Below are 19,658 nucleotides of genomic sequence, written 5' to 3'. Positions count from 1 at the left end.
AAAAATGTATTTATATTCATCAGATATTAAGTCACTGAAAAAAAATACCAAAAATCCATTTCTAAAAAATACAATTTCAATTTGGCATTCCTCTCATAAACATATAGATAATGTACCCAAATTGTCGTCACAGTTCACTCCTATCTGGGGTAATAAACAATTTATTCCTGGTAATAAAGATGGAGGTTTCAAGTTGTGGAATACAAGAGGCATCCAAAGTATAAGAGATTTGTATGAAGATGGGATTTTACTTTCCTTTGAGCTTTTATGTAAAAAATATGTGGTTCCTAAAAAACATTTCTTTAAATACCTACAGTTAAAAAGTTACATGTCATCAAAAGAAACACAGATTAGTTGTATACCATCTTTATCAAAATTGGAGGAGATAACTATCCAAAATTTAGAAGGAAGAGGTCATGTTTCTATATATTACAATTTTATGGTCAAACATAGTAATGAATCAACATTGGATAAATTAAATGCCTGGAAAGCAGATATGCAAGAGGAGATAGACGAGGCAGACTGGAATTATGTTTGCTTAAAAGCTCAAACGTAAACAATAAATACCAGGTTTAAACTACTTCAATATAAATGGTTAATGAGAATGTATATAACCCCTGTGAAACTTCATCATATGTCTGCTAATATTCCAGATGTGTGTTCTAAATGTTTAGATGATAAAGGTACACTATATCACTGCCTCTGGCAATGTCCTAAAATACAAAAGTTTTGGAAAGATATAACTGTATGTATGTCAGACATGTTTAATATTAAAATTCCTTTAAATGCCAAGCTCTGTATTCTTGGGTTGTATCCTAAGGAACTTACAATTGGAAATACAAGAATTTTGGATTTTGGTTTCCTTCAAGCTAGAAGGGCTATTGCATTATACTGGAAACACATGGATGCTCCATCCATAGAAATGTGGAAAAAAGAAATATTGAACTGTATTGGACTGGAGAGACTAACTTATATCATCAAAGGCAAGCAGAAGAACTTTGACTATCTTTGGGAACCATATATGAATATTATGTAAATTGTGTGTTTGTAAACATGTTTTTTATTTATTAATACCTTTTTTTTCTTCCTTTTTTTTCTCTTCCCTTTTTTTTTTTTTTTTTTTTCTTTTCTTTTTTTCTTTTTTCTTTTTCTTTTGTATTATTGCGTTATTGTTCATGTCACACATATATATAATTCAAATATTGTATATGTATGTATGTGCGTATGTGTGTGTATGTATGTGTATGTATATATTTATTACTATGTGTATGTATATATATATATATATATATATATATGTGTATGTATATATATATATATATTATTATTATTTTTTTTGTATGTATGTATGGGTGTATATACATATATATAGAAAGGGTGTAGGTATGTGCTGTGTAGGCTGCATTGTTGTCTGTATGCCTAGTTGATGGGGTGAAAAGGAAAAAAATCAATAAACATATTGGAAAAAAAAAAAAGTCAAGAAGTCCATCAACAGGTGAAAGAGCAGAGAAAAGTCAATGGGAAACAGCAAGAGTTTCTCAGCGGACATCTTTAAACATAATAGGAACAAAAAGTCTTCATGGAGAGATGAAAACATCTCCCATCCATTACTTATATCAGTCATATTAAGCCCTTCACCTGAACACCAGCAAATCAGCAGAGCCCGTGGTGTTTTGAAGCTGCAAGTGTTGATTGAGTGGCAGGAGGAAAACAGGCTTTGCTCTGAGTCCAAACCGAACAGCCAGATCACACTAGTTACTTGGGTAATTGTTAACACATTTCTGAGGTTTAAACTCCGAGCTAAATATTTTACCTGGACGAAGTCTGTGTACAGCTGTTGAACTAATCAGTCTCATTTCATGAGCGCTGGGAAATTGTATGAAGACTAAAAAAATACAACAACAAAAAAAATTCTCACATCGACAGATCTCTCCACTCGACTTCAAAGAGGTCCTTGAGAAACACTTATTTCGATTTCTGGGCCAAGTTTATCCAGAGCACACAGAGCAAACAAACTTTAAGAGCGCATGTTCACTGGGAAATAAAACGAACCATAAAGCAAAGACAAGAACAATGGAGCTGATAAAGTAAAGAGACGTTTTTCGGTGAATGATGTGCAGATGTACCGTACGTGAGAACAGGAAATTACATACAGAGGAAGACACCGTGACTGTTTACTGTACGACTGATTGCCAGATGCAAAAAAGGAGAGACTGCAGAATAGTGACTGAATGCTGAGATGATTTAAGCAGAACGCTTACAAACAGAACAGAAAATTCTTGATTTAATACTGCTTTCATTGGCAGTTTGATTATTTGTTGCAATATGAAAGTTCTAGCACATCATTGAACATTTGATTGGTTAATAAATGCACATTTGTAATGTTAAGCAGCCTGAAGACCTTTCATTTACACCATTGGAAACTAATGATCTATGTTTAAGTCAATGCTGCCACCTTGTGGTTCACTCAACACATGCTTGACAATACACAATGAACATATTATTAATTATTTACTTAAAAAATGTACAAATTTAGATATGCAAACTAGTCAACATTTGAAGTAGATCAAACCCTTTCATCAAAGTTGTCCTAAAACTATTGAATAAAAAAGTTTTTTGATAGACTTTAAATGATGATTTATTTTCTTTACCTGTATTTACTAGGTATGTTAAAAGTGTTTATATTTGTTTAACTACATAACAATCTGATAATGCTTCTTCCAGTTTACAAATAAAAAATTATATATATATATATATATATATATATGGTAGTCAACGTTTGAAATGGATCAAAGTCTTTCATGGAAGTTGTCCTAAAACTATTGAACTACACCCCTTATAGTTTTAGGACAATTTTTAAAAAGTTTTTTTTTTAATCCACTACAAATACTGGATTACATTTTGTTGTATATTTTGTTGTTGTTTTGCTTCAGAGTTTAATTAACAGCTGATTTTATTAGTTGGAATTGTATTATTTGGTGAAACAACTTTGATTTTTGTATTCAACTCTTCAGAAGTGAAAATATTTCTATCGTTCTCTACAAATTGATTTAAGCATCTGAACACATCCATCAAGAATGCTTGTGTTCAGTATATTCCTCAATTTTATTTTGTATTTTCTTGAATAAATAACATCATATGGCACTGGGATGACATGAGGGCAAACGAAGAGTAAATGATGAGTATTATTTTAGGTTGTCTCTAATCTTGCTTTTTTTTTTTTTGTAAAATCTTAAATTAAATCAAAGAAACAGGAGTAACACTTACCTATTGTCGTTCCATCCTCTCCCATAATGCACTTCATAGAAGTGATGATTTGCTCCACAACAGGAGCAGACATGGAGGAGGCATAAACAGCACTGTGGGAGTGAGTTCGCAAGTAGTCTATCAAATCCTGAAGAAAAACAAAGCAAATTTCATAATGCATAAATATTTTATAGATTATATAGAACTGAGTTCAAGAAGAATAAAAGCAAATGCACACTATTGTTCAAATGTATTTCAACCTTTTTGTATTGAATTGATCACAAAAGACAGTACAGTATTGTAATTCTGCTTCCCGAGCATCAAATCAGAATATCAGAATAATTTCTAAAGATCATAAAAACTAGAATAGCCTTTGCCATAACAACAACAAAATACATTTTAAAATATGAAACAGCTTTAAAAATAAATAAATGAATGTAATTCACAGAGCTGGGTGATTTACTGAAATGAAATTGCAAGTACAATCAAGCAAAGCTGCTATTGTTGAGCAAATATTTTTCATGTAACCACAGTTGTACAATCAGCAGTAAATATCCTGCACAGGCCAGAAGGTGCGCTTCACCAAACACCCACAAAGAAGAACTTAGCAATTTTGTTGCTAGATTTAGCAACTTTTCATACTACCCTAGCAACTTTTTTTTTCAAAAAGCACCTAGCAACAAATTTAGCAATTTTTAACATTCATTTGGCTACTTTTAGCAATTTTTAAAAAGTGACTCAAAGGAGAAGTGGCTGCGGGCTTTACTCAGTAGAGTAAATTGCAAGCTCAGACTGTTTTCCATAACAGTTAATTTACTGATATTTGTTAACATGTATAATTGTTGTTAATTTAAGTATCAATAAATTTTAATAGTGCTATAATTGGTGTCACTTTCACAATTGTGTTAATTTCACAAGTAAAAAAAGTACACAAGCTGTGATTGTTTAAAAATTGTAACTGTTCATTATCAGTTCTAAAAATAAAAAGTTCTTATCAAAAAGTGTTTGTATTACTTTTACAAATACTCAACTATATTTTTCATACATATCTAAAATGGACATATTTCAAATATTGTTTTTGCCGAGATGGACAGTCAATTTGAGAAAACATTAATTATTTAGTATACTACATAAAATGATTTTTTTTTAATTATGCAATGACGTCATCACACAAAGTAATATGTTAATAAGAACCTATTTATTGTGCATCTGGATGTAATGTTTTAATATAATATAGTACATGGCACCTTAGAGAGTAGAGACATAACGGACTAATGCTTGTCAGATACTACGTGATGATGTCACTGATATGTAAATTACATTTAGCTACTTTTCGGGCAGCCTTAAGCTACTTTTTATTGGAAATAGTTGGCAACACTGAAATCACCAAACTATTCAGAAAACAGAAGATTTCAACTGCTTTCAGTGCGACTAATAATCACATGATTACAGAATTGTCTTATAGACAGATTCCATTCAAACACTTGACTGAAGTTTTGAAGTTTAGAGTAAAAACTTGTTGCTTTATTTGGTATTTTTACGAATAGCATTTACTGCACAAAGCTGTAATTCACTGAGAAATAAATGCAAACAGCTGTCATTACCACAGAATGGTTAACATTATCTCATTGTCGTCCACTCAAATCAATGTCAATTTTGAATGCGAGTTTATGTAGTTAGTCAGTGTACTACTACTCAACTGTGTAGTAAATGCTGCAGGAGATTTACTAAAACCAGCTTTACTGATAAAATACACATGAAACTAGTTTTCGTTTAAGCGCCCAGCTTTAAATTTTCATTACTACCATATTTTTTTAAATCATACCTTCCTCCCTCCTATGTATCCTCCAGCAGCCCCAAAGCTCTTTGTGAAAGTGCCCATCATGATGTCTACATCTCTGGGGTCGAGTCCGAAATACTCCACCACCCCTCGACCGCCGGGTCCCAAAGCGCCAATACTGTGGGCTTCGTCCAGGTAAAGGTAGGCTTTGTACTTCTTTTTCAGAGCTATAACTTCTGGCAGCCGAATTATGGAGCCCTCCATACTGAGAAGGAACATTTAACTTTGAAATGTGTGAACTTTTATTGAATGAGTAAACTGTGAAACATCATGATCAAAACTTTAGATTTATTCTTAGAAAGTAGGAGTTTAATCACCTGTAGATTCCCTCTACAAGAATAAGGATTTTCTTCCACGGTCGATGTGTTCGAGGTTGGCCATGAACGATTGCGTCTCTGAGTAATTTCTCCAGGCTCTGCATATCTGGATGAAAAATAATAAAATATTAGTAGGCTGATAACATTCAGTAATATACAGTAACATTCAGTGCAGTACCTTTCAAATGTCTGGTGTTGGTATATTTGATTGTTGAATATGCAGTAGGTTAACAAAGTTACAAATATAACAAAAACTGAAATATCATGAAATATTGTTAAAAATTAAAATTAAATCTTTTCTATTTTAATGTCATTTACTTATGTGATAGCTAAGCAAATTTTTTTAAAGGCATTATTTTTGTCTTCAGCATTATATAAACCTTATTTATTTATACAAAATCTGCATTATATAAAAATTCGGAATTCCAATAAACCGTTTTTGTGCTCATGTATAACATTATTAATAATTACATTGGTGAAAAATATTGAAAGATGAGCTGCTTAATGATCTGGAAAAAATTGTGATTACTTTTTTTTTTTTTTTTTTTTTGATGGACATTTTCAAAAATATATATGTTTTTTTTTAGCTATTTACAAATATATTTAAATGTCACTTTAATTTGATACTCAAACACACACACACACACACACACACACACATGTATACTGTCAAGAAATTATGCATACCCCTAGCAAATTCTGACTCAGTTACTTTTATTCAACCAGCAAGTTCTTGCTTTTTTTGACAGGAAATGGCACAGGCTTCTCCTAAAAGATAATAAGCCATCATTGCATCAAGGCATGATTGTGGGTAAAAATATTCATCAGCTTTTATTTACATTTTAACAAAAACTTTAGGTCAGAATTTGCCAGGGGTATAAATAATTTATATATACAGATACACAGTCAAAATACACTTTTATAATAGCGAGTTTCATAACAACAATAATAATAAAAGTATTAATATAATAAATAAAATACAAAATAAATTATTATTAATACTGCTGCTACAGCCAGAAAATAAATAAATATTCATTCATTTATATAGGACAGAATTCTTTGATAGACACAAAAAAAAATTAATAATAAAATATTTTTTTTTTAAAAAATCAACCAATTGTTGCAAAAAACTGCTTTAAATAATACTACAATAATAATAATAATAATAATAATACTGGTAACAGCAGCTCCTGATAAAGTGAGTGTCATTTATCGGTCATATGAAAAGCATGAGGTTTTCTGTAGTCAAATATTGCCTGCATCTTTGGCTGTAAATTAGTGAACCACACGCATAAACGGATTAGAAACTGTCAGTGAATGAACTGCTCCAAGCATTTCAGTAATAAGTAATCAGAAGTGCTAAAGTTTCCCCAAAGCCTCTACAACTCGAGGTTTTCAAGGATCATTACAGATTCCCCTCATGTTACTCTTAGTTTAGAGGCTCATTTATTAAGCACTGACAGTCATCTGTCAGCATTGCCAATTTAAATGATTCATTTAGAATAACACAGCTAAATGTGATAAGGAGTTGACCTTTCTAGTATTAAAATCTGCATTAATTGTGGTTTGGCTGGACATTAACTAAAATAAACAATCCATACAACAAGCGATCTTGCAAAACTTCAAGGTCTCAGTTTCAAGATTTTAAACACACATCTACAAAATCAAAATATTAGAAATTATTTTTTAAATATTTCACAACAGCTTTTTTGACAAAAAAATACTTCCCAACACATTTTTAAACATAAGCTATACTAATCTCTGGTAACAGTACATAATATTTTTAAAGTTATTTTAAGAGAAACAAGTATTCTGCTTAAAGCAAAATTAACTTAACTTGTGTTCTGTTCTATTGACTAACCTTTCATTTTTCATTGTTCATAGCCGTTTTTGCCCCACTGACTTACATTATGAGGACAATTTTTGATTGAAAAGCCATGACACAAAATAATCATGCATTCTTGATTGTTGCTGGTTTCTACTGGTGGGAAGAAGTACAATTTGTATTTTTACTGCTAATCATCAGTTGGCAGCACTGACCCTCTAGATAGGCTTGAGCAAAACGTTTCTATGGAGTAAAACAGCACATTATAGTGTGCATAAATACACTTACTACATTCACTAAGTTCTGAGAGCTGAGGGGCTTTTCTTGATTTTCTCAGACATATCAAGGTAAGTGCACAAAGGTCTTTTGCTGTCATGGCTTTGCATACAATGTCATTATATCGAAGGTCAACGGGGCATAAACATCCACAAACATAACGAAAGGGTGGTAAATTTGGCCAGAGTGTATTGTGGAATTTTTTAAAACTTTCTAAAGAATTTTGCCAAAATACCCGTCAAAAAAAGATTTACCTCCAAAAATCATTCCAGTTGTTGAAACACAGAGAAAGTTGTGGCCAAATGAAGCCTTAAAAATCAACCTAGAGTGGATGAAAACATCCCCAAAAGCACAAAAGGGTTACCTAGGTTATTAGGATAACTAGGCAAGTTATTTAAGCAAGTCATTGCATAACAGTGCTTTGTTCTATAGCCAACTGAAAAATAATAATATTAAAAGGTTCAGTAGGTAATCTGCCAAAATGCTATCCGTTAGCATAAAAGCTTTGAAAGCACAATGCCATCCAAAGCTACCCCTCCTGAAATCATGAACACGCACCTTAAAGATGACAGTAGACAACCCACCAGATCATGTCATACGCCAGTTAGAAAACTTAACAGTACTTAAAAACACTACAATTCTGAATGTAAAACTATATTATAATCTAGCATGTTTACAGTTGTGTAGCAAGCAAAACTTGTCATAATGTGCAATATTTCATGCATGCAAGGATTGCTGGTCTCACTCACTCACGTGCTTGTTTTAAAGCGACTACTGTATGCTTAGTGCTGCTTGGCCAGCGAAGTGCAGGAATTACACTTATTACTGAGCCATACTTGCATGTTATTTCAGACTGAATATTTAAAGGGCACCTATGGTGAAAAATCTACTTTTCAAGCTGTTTGGCAAGACATGTGTGTAGATATAGCGTATAGGCTGTCATATTGGGGTGATATAAACACAACCAGTCCTTTTTTTCCCCTCAATTTAACAAAATAAAAACGGTGGACCAACTGCAGCGGTTTTCAGATATACTTGACGTAGGAGTGCAGTTCCCCCGCCCATCGAATTGATTGACAGCTGCATATTAACAAGTCCAGGGAGTCACGTGTATACTCATATCAACAAGACAGGACGTGCACAAAGCAACCGGGAAATAAAATCTGTTATAAATAAAATCACCTGTTTTAATCCCGCTTTGTGGATGTTAAATCAGGTTTATTTTGTACAATAACATAACAGATATCCACACAGCAGTGGAGATTAACCTTTATCCTGTCACATTTGCATGCAAAAAGAGTGCATGCAAAAGCTAAAAGCATGGTGATGTTTTGTATACATCGGAACTCAACTTATAGCTATCTTTACATGTGTTGTTTACAGCTGAGAATAATGAGTGTGGGTGTTTAGACATGCATTTATGGCAAGAAAAGAAATGTGCAAACTCACTATTGTGCTTAAAGACCCGGATGGTGGAGCCTGAAAGACGAGCTCCCAGTACTAGAGAGGCATGGTTTAACTCATCACTCAGAATCAGACATCCCTGTAAACAGAAAAAAAAATTAAGTGGAAATTTACATAAAGAAATGTGCATAAAAATATTTACATTTATTTATTTAGCAGACGGTTTTATTTAAAGTTATTTACACAATGTCCTAGCTATAAGTGATGTGACAAGATTCCAGTGAGATCACAAAAACATTTAAATAGCAGAGCCATTCAGAAACACAGAATAACGCACTTCATAATTATAATGTAATTATTAAATACATTATTAACAAGCTGTGTGACTGATGTAAGTTTGTTTTAGCTGAGTCACAGTTCTAACTTTTATTTTTAAATTATATGGTCCTAAACTATATATCCTATCCTTATGTTATTTTCAAGATGAGTGGTAAACTATCTGCTTCTGCTGTCAGTATGGCAATAAATGTCACCTGTAATGGCAAACTCACATTACTAGCATTAAACACTGAAAAAAAGCATCTAAAGTGATCATTATCATATGCTGTTGTCCAGCAGCAATGATGCAGAAATAAAAAGTTTCTAAAATATAAATTTCACATCACATCATGGATGGTTAGTACAAAAACTTCTTTTAACAAGGGGAAAAAAAGGTATTTATTGAAGCTTGCAGTGTCACATTGCATTTAGTTAGTTTAGCAAACTTATCTGGAGCAGTGGGCTGTGTTGTGCCAGGACCTGAACCTGCGACCTTTAGTCGAACTCTTTAAACATTAGGCCACGACCGATGACTGTCAGTGCTTAATAAATGAGCTTCGAAACTAAAAGTGGCTTGAGGGGAATCTGTAATGATCTGTGAAAACCTTGAGTAAAATTGTAGTGGCTTTGGGTAAATTTAGAAGCTGTGATTACTCATTACTGAAATTACAGTAAAAAGCCATGCACATGGAGGGAATGCACACTATTTTTAAGTTGCTTGAGATATTAAGATATCCATGGTTTTATTTTGTTTGATAAACAAAGTTTAAAAAGCAGAATTTATTAAAATATAAATATTTGTAACTATTTAAATATATTTTTAGCTTTAAAGGTGCAGTATGTAAGTTTGACACCCAGTGCCAAGTATTGCACTCCTAGATCAAAACAAACACGCGGGTAGGTTGCCAGATTGAAGACAGGAATGAGTGATTTAAACAGTGTTCTAAATAAAAGCAACAGCTGATTGAAGGAATATTTTTCATATTAAAATGAGTTTTTGTTCTAACCAACTCCTCGAATTGACATATTAGAAATGGCGTCTATTTCGCACAGGTGAACAACAGAAGACTATGACTATGTAACAATGCGAGTTTGAATGTCATTTGACAAGACATTTTTTACCATACTACTGAAAGCAGTAGCAAATCTTGAAAATAAAATGAACCGTTTGAAATTGAACTTTAAAACTAAACACATATGAGTGATTCAGCATGTTCACTTAATAATGTTAAAGAGGGTTAATATGTATAAATTAGATTATAAACCTCACCATTTCGTGAGTGCATATTCTGTGTTTCTGAATGGCTGTATTTAAATTTTTGTTGTGTTTTGTCTGGTGCAAACAGCCAAATTTCTTATCACTGAAAATCTTGTCATGTAGCGTATTGTTAGGATACGGGGTTACATTGTAACCTATCAAAATCTCAATTGAACAAAGTGCTGCTCTAAAATAGTAACTAATTATTGTGTTCAATCTTTCTACTTTATATTTTCTACTATTTTCATTCAAATTGTCAGCTGAATATTTTCAATCTAAAAAGCTTTCATTTAAAGGGGTGGCCCAGAGTGTATTTTGAAGGCTTGGCTGTGTTTATAAGATGCAATGTGTGCTCATGCTTCATTTGTAGAAAATCACATTATTTTTTCATATATCTTATTTTGAATTTATATACAACTACTCTGCTAACATGAAAACGACCGTCATATTTCCTAGTTCCTCTAAAAGGCCTGCCCTTAAGAGGCTCTGATTAGTCAGCTAGCATAATATGTTGTGATTCGTCAGATTGGTTGTTAGCTGTATCAGTTTGAGTCAGACAGAAAATGAAAAGCACACAGCAGAACCTCTGACACGTGTCTTTCACACATATATATAAACATTCACATATCTTTTGCGAGTTCATTATTTGAGATGTAGAACTGGAAAAGCGGTCGCATGGAGAGACATAGCAGCACTGCTGAAGATTGTGGCTGTTTACAGCAGTTTGATGGATAAATTTGAACTTGTAGTTAAATTGTTAGCGGTGCCAAACAGCATTTCCCATTGTTTACATCCTTGTTTGCACCCTTACTACAACATGTCACTAATGCTAGATACCATGCATATAATAGATCAATTTTAACAAATCAAAATACGTACAGGTTGTGACTCACATTCCACATCTTCCATCTATTATGGTTGAACTTTTCCTTCTTTGAGGAGTCTTTAGCTGAATCCAGCCCTGATCTGGGAAAGATTCTGGAAGCTGTCCTTTGTCAAATGCTAGAGCTATACATTTTTTTATAATTCTCTGGAACATACTTAAAATTAAACTGTGAGCACTACACTCTTTGTGTCGTGTTCCTTGGAAGCCCAAATACAGAAATCGAATGAGCTCTGTGAAATTAGCAGCATTTGGACAGCATTTTAGCTTTCTCTGCTATAGCATTACAGCGTCTCTGGCCATACCCCTTCGCTGCACACAGTGTATGCGCGTAACCTAAAGCTTCTGTGATCTCACTAGCCTGGGTGTCTTTTCTGTAGTCCCCAAAATTTGTTCGCTGTAATCTTTCCTAAGCTAACTCTGTAAAAGCCAATGTCTTACTTTGAGCATATTACATTCAGAAATGTTGTTCACACAGCTACATTACACATCAACTCAAGTTTAAAATATCATAGTGGACCACCCCTTTAAAATATAATAAAATATAGTATTATCATTTGTGTACGCGTATGTTGAATAATAATAAAGACGACAAAAAGCATTTTCAAAATATTTGATTTCAAGATTTAAACATTAAACTAGCAATTTTGCTTGCATTCACTGTGCTCTCTGTAGATTTAAAAAATATATTTTTTAATTAGAATTTAATATGTATTTAATATTTCCCAGAGATGGGTTGTGGCTGGAAGGGCATCCGCTGCGTAAAAACTTGCTGAATGAGTTGCCGGTTCATTCTGCTGTGGCGACCCCGGATTAATAAAGTGACTAAGCCGACAAGAAAATGAATGAATGAATGCATTTAATATAAATGTGGTCTTTCACAACTTTTTCCATTCACTTTCAAAATGTTTACAAATGCTTTTTTTTTCAATGTTACTAGAAGCTTCTTGTGTCTCTTATCTTGCAGCTTGTTTTTGTTTGTTTTATGCAATAATACAATACACATCCTTTCAAATCAGTTTCGATTATGTAAATCAGGAAAGTCAGGCATTTCAACACTAAATCACTCGCCCTCTGGCCTGCAACAGGAAGTGAGGTTGGGAAATCTCTCTGGTTACCCTTTCAGCCAAACACACGTTTCCTGAGGTAATTTTTGTGCCTTATCAAGTACATTCCAGTGTGTGTGAGCTACGCAAACTCTTTAGGTTGGTCTATCTTTACTATTACACTGAGCTTCTCCCCCTGCACTGGTGATAAAATACAGCCAGCGTGCTTAAACCAATAACTGGAAACATTCACACACACAAAAAACGTATGTATCATTTAAACAAGCACTGACAGGTCAAAGCGGGATCCGCCTGTATGGACACTCCTAACGTTTGTAGGAGTTGCCTTGGGTGGTTCATCACAGTAAAAAAATATAGAGACAGAGGAGCTGGCAAAGTGAGAAAAAGATAGTAAGCACTCTAAATAGTGTAGCACTGCAAACCTTGCCAGCTAATGCAGGAATGTTCATGGAGTTAGTTGCAAATCCCATTCCGAACGCCATGGCAGACTCCACTCTCAGAAATGACGCCACCAGTTTCTCCAACTTCTCGTGTCTGTCAAGGTTGCCTAAGCAAATCACACATATAAATCAGCTAATGCATGCAAACACTCACTCACTCACTATAAACAGTAGCTGGAGAACCTACAGGCACCTGTGTATATTTCGAAAGCAAATATAATCTAGAAAGCTCCTGCATAAACCCATGCAATAAATATTTAAAGTTGGCATGAACTGATAATTCACGTTCCTTTTTAGATGCATGTTAGTGATCGCATATTCATCAATGTATGTTTTAATGTAATAAAAAGGTCTTATATTAATGATAATATTGCAATTGTGTTTTTTTCTTTATTAAGGATTTTCAAATAGTACAAACAACAAAGACAATCAGACAAACAAACAAACAAACCATGGCCAAGCGTTGCAAATTAAATGAAATTTACAAATGTAAGTTTAAAAAACGTACTGTTTGTAGTTAGGGTTAAAAGTACATTTCAACAAAGGAAGAAATCCACATGGAAATAGTTGGATTTGAGAAATAGACTGTTTTAGCAATGTACATTTCTTAACCAGAAATGTAAGAGTTGTAAACAGAGGTTTGAGGTCTGAGTCAAAAAGGTCTTCAGGAATGTCATTCAACAAAAAAGTGAAGGGGAGGTAAAACGTTTTTCAATTCTCTCTTGGATTGCAGAATGAACCCCTCTCCAAAATGGTTGGATGTGAACACAGGAATAAAATACATGAAAAAAATTTGCCCTTAAGTTTTGCATTTAAAACAGAGGTCAGAACAGGCTGGGAACATTTTAAGGCGGTGAACGTGTAAAATAAATTCTGTGGAAAAACTTAAAACTTTGTTCATGTATGGAAATTGAGGTACAATTTGGAAAAAGTACCATCACAGATCTTGGACCAATCTTCAGAATCAAACAGAACCCCTAGGTCCAAATCCCCATTGTGGTTTCAAGGAATCATAAACTGAGGAATCAGAGTTAACTAATATGGCATAGAATTTAGAAATAAGCCCTTTAAAAGAATTTAATGACAGCATGGTTTCTTCCAGTTTCCATAATTTAAAACAAAATTAGCTTTGCTTTAATAGGGAAACTATAAAATGCCAAATTTGAAGATATTAAAAAAGTCTTCAGGGGTAATATCAAAATATGTTCTAATTTGTTCAAATGATTTCAAAATTTAAGAGGTAAACATTCCTGAAAAGTCAGACAAACCTTTAGAACCCCAGAGCAATTGTGGTTTTAATGATGAGCAATCTGACATTATCGAATGCCAACGAGTCATTTAGGGTTTCTGGAGGTTTCCCCAAGTTAACTTTTAACAACCATAAAGGAGGAAATTTCAGACCGATATAGGGCTAAATGCTAATAATTTATTTTAATGAGCCAGCAGAAAAAAAAAATGTATTAGCCCAATCAAAAAAACTAATTCCAATTACTTATTTCTAAGCCATGGATTTCAAATAATGTGTCAAAACAAGCAGGATCCCAGTTGTATAGATTTTTTTTTCCAACGCAACTTTTTACAAACTAAATGTATGTACACCAGTCTGCTATGATATTATTAATAAATATAGTTTTATTGAGATGTATTGCTGGCGATTGGATGTGTGCTGGATCAATTGGGTAGCTTTACATAAAGGAAAATGATTGTCTTTTAAAATGATTTAAGACCTACAAGACAATATTTCAGTGAATCCAAGACTTTTTAAGGCCTAAGACTTTGTTTTTGAAATTTAAGACATTAAGACTTTTTAAAATGCTGCAGATACCCTGGTCATATAATTATAGTAATCATCGAATCATTTTTAGATAAAAATTTTGAAATATATAATTTGTCAATTTTGTACACGCCTGATTTCACAATACAGAAGAAAAGACTTGGCCATGAATTGAGTTTCATTGCAATTTCATTAAAGGTATAGTTTACCCACAAATTTTAATTCTGTCATCTTGTACACCTCCTCCACTTGTTCCAAACCTGTTTGAGTTTCTTTTTTTCTGTTGAACACAAAAGACAATATACAGTACTGAAGAATGTTTGGGGGAGAGAAAAGAGAAAAAAATAAATAAATTCACCCTTTGACTTTCATATTATTTTTTGTTTGCTACGATGGATGCCAGTGGCTGCTTTTTTTGTTCAGAATTCTTCAGAATTTTTTTGTTTTGTGTTCAACAGAAGAAAGAAATTCATATAAGTTTAGAAGAACTTAAGTAAATGAGGACATTTTCATTTTTGGGTACACTATCCCTTTAAGAAATCATTATATAAGTGCAAATGTTGATCCAGTTAAAAAAATGTATACACAGCATGACTTGAAAACTGTTGAAAGGCTGTAATTGGTGATTGCTAGGGTGTAAATAGATTTTTATATATACCAACTAGATTGGATTCAACATATCCATTCATTTATCGTTTTATTTCCTTATCCAAACTTCTTTAATTACAATTTTAAACTTATTCAATAAAATTCTCAAAGAGCTAAAGAAACAAACACAAATTTCATGTTTGTGTAGTCATGAACCTTCACATGGTTGACTTTTATATAAATAGGCATCTCAAGAACTTTCCATCCACTCAGATGCATTCAGCTCGGCTGTTTTGGAATGCAAGATGTAAAATTAGATAAGTTAGACTTTAGATAAACTACACATTTTATAATTTCAACTCTAGACCTTTTATTTATTCCAAATTCCACTATATTTAATCTCACATTTAAATGCAGAAACTAAATCTGTATGAATGACCCCTCTAGATAGGGGGTTCTGGGCAATTTACCGGATTTATGCATTTCTGGTGTAAAACTTATTAATAAAGTGGAACAAAGTCCTTCAGAAACAAAAGGATACAAGAACACATTAAGTCAGTTTTTCTTATAGCTTTACTAACAGAAAAAAGCTTCTTACTTTTTGGTGACCGAGTTGTCTAGCTAGGGGGTTCTGCACAGTTTTCCGGTAGTTGCTTAAATTAAGTTTCTGTCGACCTTTTAATTTTATTTTAATTTTGCGAGTTGTTGTGAGTAAGTTTGAGGGTGTTTCTTTTTTTAATAGGGATGGGGGATATGTTGACAGGTATGTTTTTGTGTGATTACATATTTACATTTGGTGATTTTTCATTTAAGTTACGTACATTGTGACTTTTTATTTAGAAAACTTGACCCTCATATAATTTTTTTTATGGTGCGCATAAACATTGAATATCTTAAAATCACTCAGAATGCTAGCTTGAATAATGTTTCCAGGTCCAAGTTTTAACTTATTTGAATTAAAAAAAACCTTAATAATATCATATTTAAGATCACTATGTTATAAATTATATCAAACATTACAGTTAATATTTAGCAAAATGATGGTGTACAGTAAAGTTTCTAGACTTGCTGTATATCCAAGACACCAATTTTTTTAATGCTCTATAAAATATGAATCACTGTCTGATGCCGCAGTCACACTATAGTGTAAGCATGCAAAATTCTGTAGTACGGCGCTGCGAAAAGAGGCCAGATTAAACAAGAAGATTTTTTTTTTAAATGAGCGAATGGTCCATATTTTACATCTTGGTACAGAGAGGTCATGATTTGATCTTTGATTGGGCTTACGAAATCACGTGATGTGATTTTACAGGTCACAGTTCCCCAAGCTTGAACTTTCCAACACAGCAAACAGCGAAACTTGTCGCATGAGCTTGCGTTTCCGGTCTGTGGTATGAATGGAAGTCTATGGGGAGAAAAGTACAGTGTGACCGCGGCTTTACGCTCTAATCCCTTGCATGAATCTAAACATTACAATCATGACAAGTGCATTGTGGCGAATTATCTTAAAAAGCATGACTAACCAATGAGCACTTACCCATTTCCTGCCTGGTGCTGGCCACGCCCACCCCAAATTTCACAGTCACCTCTCCAGCAGCTGTAGCACATGAGCCAGTGTTCTCTGCAAAGCCCAGGTAATTATACGATCCCAGGTTGATCACATCCTTCACCACTCGCCCAGTGTACCTGAAAGAGCACAATACGCTTGTGTGAGATTTCTTTTGAGTGAACACTACACCTTGATGACCTCATCAATCTCTAGACTGGATTATTAGGTACATGCAACCTCAGCCACCTCATATTTCAGGTTATACTTTAAAGCAGCCTTCCTTATGAAAGTTTATTATACATGCACTCGAAAGTGACTTTGATATTAGAATCATTAATTCAGCTCTCATTTTGGAAGGTTAAAAAAAAAAAAGCAAGATGTGATTTTTTTTTCCTTCCGTTCAGATTGAAGACAGCCCACTTACTCAAAGGTCCAGTTGTAATCATTGGAACTGCGCTCAACAAGGTCAAACTTGGCCCCGGGAACACTGCAAATGGGCCTGTTCCAGCTGTCCCGAATCCTCATGTATAAATTCCTGGTGTAGAAATTCTCAAAGTCTTGATAAAGTGGAACAAAGTCCTTCAGAAACAAAAAGAAACAGGAACACATTCTCATGTCTGATCTTTTTTTATTTCACTAACAGAAAACAGCTCCTTACTTTTTGGTGACAGAGTTGTCTTGGATCCAATATTTTAGAAAGAATAACATCCATAAAAGGCGGCTAGCAAAACAAAGCTCAACCTTTCAGTGCCCTAAAGTACTTTACAGTAACGGTAAACTGCACAATATCCTTCCTATGTCAGAATAACCTCTTCCTCCCAAACTTATTCACCAATAAATTTCCGTAATGCTTTACACACAGCTTCATTTTTCAGAAAGTCACTAAAAAGTAGGAAGGAAATTACCTTTCCGGCATAAGTATAAATACTTTTTGTACCAATTAACCATGAAAAGTTAAGAAATGTTGCATTAAAAACTCAAAAAAAAGACTAAGTTTTGTTTATTGAAAGAAGTATGACTTTTGTGAATCAAATATAAATAGATTTCTTTAAATATTATCTATCACAGACTCATTGAAAACACATTTCATCCTAAAAGTTTCTAAAATCACAAAAGCAATCGCTTAACTGCAGTTTCTAGTTAAAATGAACTCTACAGGATAGTATGATGACAAAAAAAGTTCCTTTTCGCACTAATGATATTCAAAGGAACATATTATTAACAAGTAAAAAAAAATATTTTCATGCAGTTTTTTGCACAACACCAAATCAATACCATAAAACAACTTAGCAGTGTTTATGACTTAATTGAATAAGTTTGCCTCATTTATACATCTCCATTTGCTGCAAACAGCACGTGAACACAATAGCCACTCAGCGTTAAGTACACGCTCAAATGGTAGTGGGAAATGGATGTTTTTAAAAATTCAGTACTGATTAGTATCGAAATTCCAGTATAATGACAACACTTAACTAAGTAATACATTTAAAGGGTCACAAAACAACAAAACACATTTTTTGAGATGTTGATAGTCATATACATGTCCCACGGTGTAAAACAAAATACTACTAGAACATATATTTCACAACCAAGTGAAAATGGGTTGTTTTTGCATTGTTTAGAGCAAATTTATTCTTCTAGTTTGAAAATAAATTTTGAAGCAACGTCATGGCCATGAGATCCTTGCACAAATTCCAGCATGGTATAGCATGATTTAGCTTTGAAGACTCCTTTTACTTGCTACAGTGTTCAGAGAGACGCCTTGTTGTGTTGCCAACCGTAATTAAAACAAGTGAAGAAGAATTGCTTGGAGACATGGGTTGTCAGTGTTGCGTTTATAAATGTGCCGCAACGAAGGTTTTGTTTTCATTTCCCTGCTATGAGAGCACAGCTGGACTCGCGTGTGAATTACAGTGGTCTGCGAACAAAAATAGGTTCGTTTGGAACAACTTATTTACCCAAGAGCTTGCTGCTCCTCTCCTTTTAAAAAAGATGCGGTTCCGGTTGGTGTTGATTGTCTTGTCTCTACGGATTTGGTAAGAGTGTGATGTGTTCTTTGTTTATGTTTATTCAGCGGTAAAGTTAGTTTGTATCATCAGCAGTACTCTTCCAGTTTTTAAAGACATAACTTAGTCAAAATGATTTAGTTACTAAGTTTACAGTAATATCACTACAACATTATAGACTGGAAGATCCTCTGTAAATGCAGCCCTCCGAATGTAAACATCTTAAACAAACTATTACCGTCGGGTAGGATTTTCGCTGCATTTTGTGACAAGATAGACTATACACACACGGCTGTGTTTCTACCGGGAAATGCGGAGCGTTTTTTTCTCTCATACGATGTGTGTTATCATAATTTCATTAAAACAACACTCTCCCAGCAGTTCCTCACATCCAATATCTCATTTGTCACGGGGGGCATGCATGAAATGTTCCTGAATTAAAGTGAAAGTGCCAAACTGAAGTTAAAGTTGACAAATTAAGAATGAAACACCCGAAATGACATTAAACTCCGGAGGAAATGTGGATAGCATGATGTCTAATTACGTGCTATAACATGTAAAACGGGATCATGAAAGGAACATTCAAAAAGCAACTCATGTAAACACCTTAGTTAAATTATTGCCTTATTCACATTTAAGCAAATAATTCCATTACTGATGTCCATGTAAACGTAGTTACTGTTTATCTCTGCGTCTGTGTTGCTGGTGTGAAAATCAGCGGTAGTTCATTTAATGACATTTACATTTACATTTAGTCATTTAGCAGACGCTTTTATCCAAAGCGACTTACAAATGAGGACAAGGAAGCAATTTTCACAACTAAGAGCAACAATGAATAAGTGCTATAGGCAAGTTTCAGGTCTGTAA

General features: G+C 33.6%; 1 protein-coding gene across 1 annotated transcript in view; it reads right to left on the bottom strand.

Annotated features, from left to right (window-relative positions):
* The window catches only part of sptlc2a (serine palmitoyltransferase, long chain base subunit 2a), a 56,954-nt gene that overhangs the window by 32,652 nt on the left and 4,644 nt on the right, over nt 1-19,658 (bottom strand). Inside the window, 7 exon segments of the mRNA NM_001020619.2 lie at nt 3,268-3,394; nt 5,072-5,291; nt 5,404-5,509; nt 8,954-9,047; nt 12,857-12,981; nt 16,774-16,922; nt 17,210-17,364. Of these exon segments, the coding sequence (NP_001018455.2) occupies nt 3,268-3,394; nt 5,072-5,291; nt 5,404-5,509; nt 8,954-9,047; nt 12,857-12,981; nt 16,774-16,922; nt 17,210-17,364 (976 nt within the window).

Source organism: Danio rerio, chromosome 17, assembly GCF_049306965.1.
Source record: "Danio rerio strain Tuebingen ecotype United States chromosome 17, GRCz12tu, whole genome shotgun sequence".
Classification (NCBI taxonomy): domain Eukaryota; kingdom Metazoa; phylum Chordata; class Actinopteri; order Cypriniformes; family Danionidae; genus Danio; species Danio rerio.
The sequence above is the reverse complement of the archived record's forward strand: the minus strand, read 5'-3'. Positions and strand labels throughout refer to the sequence as shown.